The sequence below is a fragment of the Ictalurus punctatus genome, chromosome 10, assembly GCF_001660625.3.
Source record: "Ictalurus punctatus breed USDA103 chromosome 10, Coco_2.0, whole genome shotgun sequence".
Classification (NCBI taxonomy): Eukaryota; Metazoa; Chordata; class Actinopteri; order Siluriformes; family Ictaluridae; genus Ictalurus; species Ictalurus punctatus.
The window spans coordinates 14,595,863-14,605,513 of NC_030425.2; the positions used below are offsets into that span (position 1 = coordinate 14,595,863).

Here is a 9,651-nt window from a genome sequence, read left to right on the forward strand (position 1 = left end):
GCATTTTGATTTGATACCACTCCGTAAACTGGGAAGGAACTGGCAGTTAATAAGTTTAAGTATAATTAAGTTAAAATTGTACATTGATAGGGCGTTTTTCGAAGGCTTTTACCGGTTGTGGGTGAGGAATCACAAGTTATAGCCTTGCCTTGAACGCAACATAACTGCGCTAGCAATGGTGTGTTCGACTTCGGCTGCAGCTCGTTGTAACCAATCAGCGAGAGTTTCCGCTTGCAGTCGGGGGAGGAGTTGAAAACAGAGCCGTCAAATCAGACACTTTCTGCTTCCCGTAGTGACGCTCACGTGGTGTTTGCTTTCTTTATCACAGACAAAGTGGATTAAAAATGTCAGAGAGCACAAAAAACACAGTAATATAACCAAGGAAAACGACTTTGTGTGCAATTCAGAAAACTTTGATTTCATGTTGCAATTTTGTGCAATATAATTTTGCATGTTTGTAAAAGTTTGATTCACGCTTATTATTTTTCGATCTGTGACCGCAATACTTTTGACGGAAAATTAATCCCATAGATTACATGTAATATTTCTCAGATAAACAAGCATCTGAATTGTACATGTAGCAACCAGAAACACTTTTCACTGAATAGGTTGTTAATACACTGGCACCCTGTCCAGGGTGTACCCCGCCTTGTGCCCTATGCTCCTTGGGATAGGCTCCAGGTTCCCCGTGACCCTGAAAAGGAGTAAGCGGTAAAAGATGGATGGATGGATGGATGGAGGTTGTTAATACACTGCCTGTATGTACAAGAAAGTTCAACATAAGCCTGTATTATTTAAAAACCAATAAAGATTTTTACACTACTGTGTTTTCGTTTAAAACGCATAACTTTTGCTACGGTGACGCCTGTCGTCTACACTACTCCGGCGTTTTCAAACCAAACGGAGACTTTTGGAAACGCCGAAGATCCCGTTTTAGTTTGAAAACTCCGGGCTCGCATTTCAATGTAAACAGACCAAAATGACGACTTTTGAAAACGAAGGCATGGCTTCCCACATTCGCTCCCTGATTGGCTCTTCTGGATCATTGCGTATACTTCCCCGATTCGTCAAGTCCCTACCATGTGACCATTATGCATCGTATACACAACAAAACGGAGACTGAACCGCAATCTTTCTTGGCTTTGTTGTCATTCTTAGCAGCCATTGTGAAGTTACATTCTGTATTTTATAATACTGCAGCTGCCTACATGCACAAGAGGCAAGCTGTGAATAGAGCAGTCGGAAACAAATCTTATTACATGGAACGCAGGTTTGGACTAACAACCAACTACCTGTTTACACTTGTATGCGCATGCCCAGTGTGCATGAATGGTCATGTGACATGCGTTTTCGGTTGTGTAGTATGGACGGAGATCGTTTCTGAAACACAGCTGAAACGCCAGTGTGGACGAGGTTTGTTTTCGTTTTAAAACGAAAACACACTAGTGCAAACAGGGCCTGTTGGAGCCCGCTGCTCTCGTATCATTATCACGGTTCTTTGATGCCATACGTCACTGTGACGTGGGCCGTCTCAAGTCGGACCAAAATTCTAACCGGCATGCAGTGCTTCAAGTCGGCCGCCGATCGGTCTGCACAGCGCCGTATGAAGTCGAGCACAGCTAATGTCTCCCTGTGACGTCAGTGCAGCGCACAACCTCTAACATCTCCCCTGAATAATGAACTTACAGCACTTGACAACGAATCAGCACAAGAACCGCCAAACTCATCACAAATATTTCAATATAGGCACATTTAATGTGTTTCAGGGTGGAGGTATCCTTAAAATTGTTGTTTTTTTTTTTTTTTTTTATTAACTGTAGAAAGGCAGCAGGCGGAAGTGAATCCTATACCGGCGCACGCCCCCAAAATCAGCTGATGGGGATGTCGTCACTCTGTAAATGGCAGGAGTCCATTACTAGCTCGACACTTTGAGACCTAAAGGTAAAGCCATTTTTGTTCTCTGTGTTGGTTTCAGTTGCATATCATATTAAGAAATTAACTAATATAACGATTCTTTAAAGCGAAATGTGTGTAGCTTTGAGTTACTTTCTCGTCTGAGCAAACAATCCGTTAGCTTTAGCTAGCAAAACAGGCTCGCATAGAAACACCGAGAATCGGATATCGCAGTATAAGGATTGTTTTCACGGTTTACGCGCGTTATAAAATAAACAAAGGTCATTTGTTAACTCCTTGTTTTGTTTGTTTGTTTTAGAGATTATCCGTTTCTTCAAGAATGGCGTTTGTTAAAAGCGGATGGCTTCACCGCCAGAGTAAGTATATTTTGTTCATATTTACTCAAGGCGGAATCCAATTTCTCCCTATAATTCCTAAGTAGGGGCACTGCACAGCCCACGACACGATCCATTCTAAACCCTACAAAGTGCACTAGAGAGCCATTTGGGATTCAACCTAGGGTGTAGCGTTTCCAAGGCTATTTTGTTACACTTGTTTTATATAGCCTAGTTATCTATGTTTGTTTTAATGATTTCATTTCAGGGAATTAAAAACATTTGCTGTATGTTAATGGTTATCATAAACAATTTATTCAGTTAATGAATATATAAAGACAAATGTGATAGATTGGCGGATACTTTATTTACTTCATTAGGATAATGACCTTGTTACAAAGGCCAAATTAAGCACAGTACATAAATGAAATCTATGGCAGTCTGTGCATAAGCAGCAGACAAATATACAGTAAACTAGATGCAAATAATAAGCAAAGTGCAGTTATATCGATGAGTTCCATGTCATTGTTAATGTACATTTTTGTAGCTGTAGACCGCTTTAACTGTAAAATAAATTCCACTGACCACCTCATTATTTTATGGACATTATTAAAATGTGTACAGTTATTATTGTTCATATTGACTCCTTAGAGCTTTCATTCCTGAACTTTCCACCGACCGACCACAATGTGCAATAAATAATGCCAGACAGGAACTTTTTATAGGCCCACTTGTTTTTAGTTATAGAGGTTTGGACCAGTCAAGCAGTAACTATATTATAATAACTATGTTAATCATTAATAAATGATACCAATAGCTTTGATAATGGTGGGTTGTTATTTCCACCACTGTAAATATATAATAATATAATATAATTTAGTTTTTTAATTACAGACCCCTTGCTCCCTGGACCATATTTTGAGAACTACAGATGTACATTGTATGATGTATTATACTGTACACAAGATAATGTGTGAGTTTAGCTTTTATTTACATTATGCCAAATTTTTTATGTAGGTACTATCTTGCGTCGCTGGAAGAAAAACTGGTTTGACCTTTGGTCAGATGGCCGTCTAATTTTCTATGATGACCAGCAGCGGCGTGACATAGAGGATGAGATCCATATGAGGGTGGACTGCATTAACATTCGCAATGCCAATGCATGTCGAGGTCAACCTTTAATACTGCTAATAATTTTTGGTCATCCGTGGATGAATAATTGCTTTTGAGAGATTATATTATTTCATACTCTGTCTATTTCCTCAGATCTAACACCTCCTGAAGGAAAAGGCAGAGAAGCCCTTCTTCAAATTGTGTGCCGTGATGGACGTGTTATCAGCCTCTGCGCAGACAGTGCAGACGATGCCTTGTAAGTCAGCTGATCTGTATTTATTTATACTTCTAGCTGTTTGACCAAAGCAAATAAATTGTGAACACTCATTGGTAAAGAAATAACAAAAAGACATTATCTACTACTCACCTGTCTTACATTGTCAGTTATTATACTAGTGTTTTAAACTAAAAACATGTGCTTTTTAGTCTTTGTAACCCAAAGACAAATCATGTAGTGTGTGCAGTGTGAATAACATTGATGTTTACTCTTTGCTCTCTTTCTTTCAGGGCCTGGACTGTGGCCCTTCAGGATGCCAGAATCAACACAGTGAGTCATTGCTTGCTTAAAGAAGCACGTTATGGGTGGAGTAGTTAACTCTGTAATCCTCTGTGCTCGCTTCATAACAGACAGCTCTGTTATGCTGTTGATATAAAATGTAAATGGAAACCTTTTGTTAGTTTCTGTCATAAATGTGCCATATTTTACATATCTTCAATTTTCCTCTGTCTTTGATAGCTTGTGATAGTGTAGCGTAATCTTGTTGTTATTTCTTTTGCAGGTGGTTGCACCCCCTCAGTTTGGTTTAACCCCGGAAGTTATTGCCTCTGCTCCTCCTTCTTATACAGAATTAAACCCGACTCCTCAGGTAGGAGCCAAGTTTACATCCCCATCCAATTATTTGTGTTTAATCTTAGTAGTAATAACAGAATGGAAGTGACTTTTTCTGTGACCCTTTTGTCAGGTATACTACCCGGACCAATATGGTGGCTATGTGCCTTATCCTCCTCCCCCCTATGCCCCTAATGCTGTGTACTCTGCAGGTGGGCACCAGTATGCATTTGCCTCCCCCTATCACAACCAAGGTAGATCAGATACTGTCACTGAATGTTTTATATATATACTTGTACGTTTATTGTTTAATTTGTGTAATATAGTTTATAAGGTGTGCAGGCAATGTGCAGTGCTGACTAAACAGTAATTCATAATTATGCCACTGAGATTATTTTTCTGTGCTCTCTGTAGTATTTACAGCTAAAATTTTGGTGTCCCTCATATTACCCTCACTTGCCCAGTTTAATACAGAAATAGAAATAACATAGCCTTGCCAAAATGCATTTAAGTGAACTTCTAACTTGAGCCAAATTTTAAACCCTGTTCAAGCTTAAATGGTTTTAGCAAATGTTTTAGCTTGCTATAAGTAGGCCTTTAGCAAAAAAAACAAACAAACCCTAAAAAAACGTTTTCTCCTCCTGCTCTTACTAAAAAGATATTTTCTTTCATCGAATATGAGTGTCCAATATTCACTACGCCTATATTAAATTCGTCATCAGTCAACAATTTGAATTAGGCTGGGTTATTGACTCCTGTTCTGTTTTTCAGCACTGACTGGTTGTCACTCTTTCTGAAGGCGTGTTACTAAGTCGGTTTTCAAAAAGAATCAATTCTTCGATTCTGAGTCATTGTGAATCTAGAATCGACACTAAAGCTTAGCTTTGACTCCGATCAAGGGCGTGACTAGTTCAGACTGTTCGTAAGTATTGTATAAATAAAGTATCGCTAAAGATAAAGACATATATAATTTATACAGTTGTAGCTGATCAGTCTGATACAAATTCTGATAAGTCAAAGCCCACACTGGCAATTGTTTTTTCTTTTCTGTTGACTAAGTTAAATAAGTAAACTTGAAGATTTTTTGTCCTGTTACGTACTTCAAATTGGTTGTACTTATTCATCCAGCTTGCTGGTTTAAATTAGTATTATCCATTTTAATCATGTGTCTGAGGTTCTTTGGGAGGATGCCAAAAATGTCCCGTAGCACTTGCTCTCACAGATAGGCAGGTGTGGCCAACTCCGTAAAGCCGAGACTGCCATCTAGTGGTAGCTGTTTTTCTTAGGCATAGGTGTGTGTGGATCGGGAGATGTGTGTGTGGATTGTGCAAGGCAAACCGCTGAAAGAAAGTCTCTCAAAATCCAAATGAACCAAACAGAATTGACTCAGAAAAGACGCCAATAAATGCACACATGTCCCCTGATCCACAAACTCACATTGTACTTGTGGCATGCACAAATTATGATATATTAATACAAAATATAACATTTGAATTCACACGTCTCTAATTCTGAATTTTGCAGACACAAATTGTAAGGCATTTGTTTGTGGATAATAAGATGCATATTCAACATTTCTCAAGTTCATGGATCATTGTGTATGCATTTGTTAATAATTTTGACACAAATTTCATCTCCTAGTTCATTAGGTACACCTAACGTGTCGCTTTACTCTTTGGTAATTTTTATCAGGTACATCTACCATATAGGTCACAGTAGATATTCAGTTACTGAAGGTAGCCTGTTTACTGCTAGGTACAATTTGTGCGCACCCATATGTTTGTCAATCAGATATTAATTGAGTTGTGCAGAGTTCACCTGCATAAAATGATTAATGAATGTAAACAGCTGGGGTTTTTTTTTCTTTCTTCCCTATCCATGCCCCTCAGGAGTGTACCCTGCACACGAAGTCAACCATGTGATCATTGAGGAGCGCCGGCGTGATGATGCAGGTGGTATCGCTCTTGGCATGCTAACTGGTGCTGCAACAGGATTGGCTATTGGTTCCCTGTTTTCTGTATTTTAACTTAATATGCATCATTCTGTCCGTTTGAGTCCCAACATGAGATGGATTAGTCTTGTGCTACTGCTCTTATCTTTGCTGCAACCCCATGCTATATGTAATACTTAGACCTAATAGACATTAACTGCCTAACAGATCACAAGCGCAGTTAATTAGTCTGTATGAACCAAAGCCTCATGGTAGCATTTATAGCTTGGTGTGGGAGAGTTTGTTTTACACATACATTATGAAATGAAGTATTTGTGAACTGAGACGGTATTGAACAGGCGTCAGGGTGGTTGCGCATGAAAATTAGGTCACCTGCTTAGATTGCATTTGTAGGTTAAACACGGTAAAATGACGTATGACTGGTGATTCTTTTTCATTATGGTGTCTTAAAATGATTGCCATTGTATTAATTGTTCTTTCCCTGAGTCCATGGGATGAGCAGACCTTGGTAGTTAATCAAACTGGACAAACATGAGATGATATTTGCTTGAAACTTACTACTAACAGTAGGTTTGCCGTGCATAAACATTTGATGATTCCTGAACTTAACAAGTTGTCAATTGGTGGAAACCTGTAATATGTTAAGTGCAATAATTAATGCATTTTGGAAAGATTCTGATCTTGATTTCGTCACAGGTCAATGATGGCCTTATTTGGGATGCTTTTAGACATGCACATACTTCCATTGTGGCCTTACAGGGAGACCTAGAAATCCAAGAAACAGACCATATCCTATAAATAATGAAATATGTTGACATTATTTTCCCATGTTTAACAAGTTGTAGCAGTTCATTGAATGGACATGACCCAGTATGTTGTATTGAACTAGGTTGGTGGAAAAATGCAAATCTACAATGGATATAAAAAGTTTACACACCCATGTTAAAATGGCAGGATTTGTGAAGTAAAAGAATGAAATAAATCATGTCAGATCTTTTTCCAAATCTAATGTGAAATTGTGAAGTATACAGATACAGTGAAAAAGCAATCAAACTTTTTTAGGGGAAAAAGGAAAATGTAATTTCCTGTGTACAGCCCGCTTTGGGTCACCACACAGATTTTTAGTTGGATTCAGGTCTGGGTTGTGGCTAGGCCATTCAGAAACATTGAGCCTCTTTTGGTTAAACAATTCCTTTGTTGATTTTAATGTATGCTTTTGGTCATTGTTGTGCTAAAAGATGAAATTTCACATTTCTTATCATCTTCAGCTTACTATCAGACACCTGAATGTTTTGCACTAAAATCGGCTGGTATTTGTAGCTATTCATGATTCTCTCCACCTTGATAAATGCCCCAGTTCTGGCTGAAGAAAGGCAGCCCTAATGCATGATGCTGCCACCACCATGCTTCACCGGGGGTATGGTGTTCTTTTGTTGATGTGCTTTTTGTTTGCACCAGACATACCTTTTGGAATTGGTCTCATCAGACCATAACACATTTTGCTACATGGTTGGGAGTGATTTAGTTGAGCTCGGATGCTTTTGTGAGAAAGGGATTCCATCTAGCCACCATAACCCATAGCTCAGACATATGAAGAATATGAGAGATTGTCATGTGCCGAGAGTAATCGGTACTTGTCAGATAATGTTGCTGTAGGACTCTTTGCAACCTCCCGGGTAAGTTTTTGTCTTGTCCTTTTGTCAATTTTGGAGGGATGTCCAGTTCATGATGTCACTGTGGTGCACCATTTTCTCCACGTGTTGATGGCCGTCACAATGTGTTATGGTATATCTAATGATTTGGAAATTCTTTTATACTCCTCTTGATCTATACCTTTTGTGAGATAGTGTGATAACGTACATGATTTATAAGCTCTTTGCGGTCCGTGGCTTCAGCAGTCAGATAAAACCAAGGAGATGACTAAGAAAATCCTACTGAAACAGCTGGTCTTTATTTGGGATTAATCAGAATAACTTCATTGGTGACACCTGTATGATAATTAATTTTTGAACATGATATTGAATGTGATTGGGTCAGTCTGAGCTCAGCCACACTCCCAATTATAAAAGGCCGTGCACACTTGTGCAACGTGGTTATTGTAAACTTTAACTCTTTATTTTTCCCTAAAATGTTTGTTTTTCACTTAATTTTTTTAATGTTGTAATTTCACATTGAGGGTGGAAAATGTTCTGATATGATTTATGTTGGTTAAATTTTTTATTAACAAAAAAACATGCTATTTTAACGTGTGTGTGGACTTTTTATATCCACTATAGCTGCATTTAAGATGAATTTTATTTTCCTTTCTGTGAAGAAAGATTGAATTTATGAACACTGCCACCATAGCCAGAAAATACACCCTTAGACGACCCACACCAGAGCTCAGATTTAGATATTTAGATTTAGGTTATTCCGTAGCAACAGTTATTTTTAATGTATATTAGGCTATCAGAGAAGCACTCCAGGATTGCACGGGTGTGAGAACTTGTTCTCCTGGCTTTATGTTCCTTCAGTGTTTTTCATTGAACCCTCATTTACTCTACACTTTTAAAGTGTTAAATCTGAAGAACTTGAAAAGCCGTTATAATAATAGAATTTATGATATTTGTTCCTTTTTTGGAAAATAATTTTTTAAAAAGCTTCTCTCCAGTTTGAGTGTTATTTATCTGGTTTGAGTTTGTGGAAAATGTCTTTAATGCCTGGTTGTGTAAGTTCTGTTTCTACATTGTTTTTTGTTGTTGTGTGAAGAAGTAAAATGAAGCAGCACATTTTAACCCATTAAGCCAAAATGAGTGAATGAATGCTCTGAGTAACATCCAAGGGAATTTGACCTCCGAAAATAATGTAAGGAAAAACATGATGTACACAGGGCATTGGCTCTTCAGCTTTTCTTCTGGTCAGTTTTTCACATGCTATACTTTAACATTAATTATGGTCTATGTTAGACCATATAAGTTATTGACTACATTTACTTTATCTACATTGCACACTGTGTTTACATGAGCAACAGTATGTTAAATTGGGTTTAAACTGAGGTCATTAGTATGTTTAATAAACTTCCCTTCAACATTTTATCACATTTTGAATGTTTAAAATATTGGTATTTGTGAACCAATAACCAAAACATCTACTAAATACTGAAGATACTTTGTTTTAGTTGTATTTACCTTTTACTCTCTTACGCTTGGTCCAATATATCTGAACATACACTTTTTGTTGCTGAACCAACTTGCATTCCCATGTTATACTATCGTGAAATTAATTAAAGTAAGTGACTAAATTGAATTGCAGTGTACATCATCTTTATGAACCAATGTTCTTCCAACAATCATGTTTGAAATATTACATTTCTGAAATGTCCTAGATCAGAAAAGTTCCACTGGGTCTCTCTCTCTCGTATATTCCAAAGGTCTATGTTCTGAAAAACTGGCTCAAGCAGGTTTTTAGTTTTGAATATTTATTTTAAAACATTTTCAGCCACAGTGAAAATTGTGAAATCTGTACCTTGTGGGGCTTCTTCTGCAGAAAGG

General features: G+C 37.8%; 2 protein-coding genes across 3 annotated transcripts in view; both read left to right on the forward strand.

The window, feature by feature from the left end:
- The window catches only part of stx6 (syntaxin 6), a 53,918-nt gene extending 52,011 nt beyond the window's left edge, over positions 1 to 1,907 (forward strand). Inside the window, exon 8 of the mRNA XM_053683419.1 lies at positions 1,821 to 1,907. Within this exon, the coding sequence (XP_053539394.1) occupies positions 1,821 to 1,876 (56 nt within the window). The 3' untranslated portion in view covers positions 1,877 to 1,907. The remainder of the gene's footprint in view (positions 1 to 1,820) is intronic.
- On the forward strand, positions 1,862 to 9,406 carry plekhb2 (pleckstrin homology domain containing, family B (evectins) member 2). Of its 2 annotated transcripts, none has more exons than XM_017477523.3 (8): positions 1,862 to 1,941; positions 2,213 to 2,270; positions 3,246 to 3,398; positions 3,495 to 3,597; positions 3,849 to 3,888; positions 4,121 to 4,207; positions 4,304 to 4,424; positions 6,060 to 9,406. In XM_017477523.3, the coding sequence occupies exons 2-8, from the start codon at positions 2,234 to 2,236 to the stop codon at positions 6,194 to 6,196; spliced, it is 678 nt and encodes a 225-aa protein (XP_017333012.1). In that variant the 5' UTR covers positions 1,862 to 1,941; positions 2,213 to 2,233; the 3' UTR covers positions 6,197 to 9,406. The 2 variants fall into 2 exon arrangements, with proteins under 2 accessions (XP_017333012.1, XP_017333013.1); XM_017477524.3 differs by having other exon boundaries at positions 4,304 to 4,382.
- The last annotated feature ends 245 nt before the right edge of the window (positions 9,407 to 9,651 follow it).

Excerpts from the sequence above, each read along its gene's own strand:
- plekhb2 (XM_017477523.3), top strand. The coding sequence starts at position 2,234 with ATGGCGTTTGTTAAAAGCGGATGGCTTCACCGCCAGA. Across the intron at positions 3,598-3,848 it reads GACAGTGCAGACGATGCCTT|GGCCTGGACTGTGGCCCTTC; the intron begins GTAAGTCAGCTG and ends TCTTTCTTTCAG. Across the intron at positions 3,889-4,120 it reads AGGATGCCAGAATCAACACA|GTGGTTGCACCCCCTCAGTT; the intron begins GTGAGTCATTGC and ends TTTCTTTTGCAG.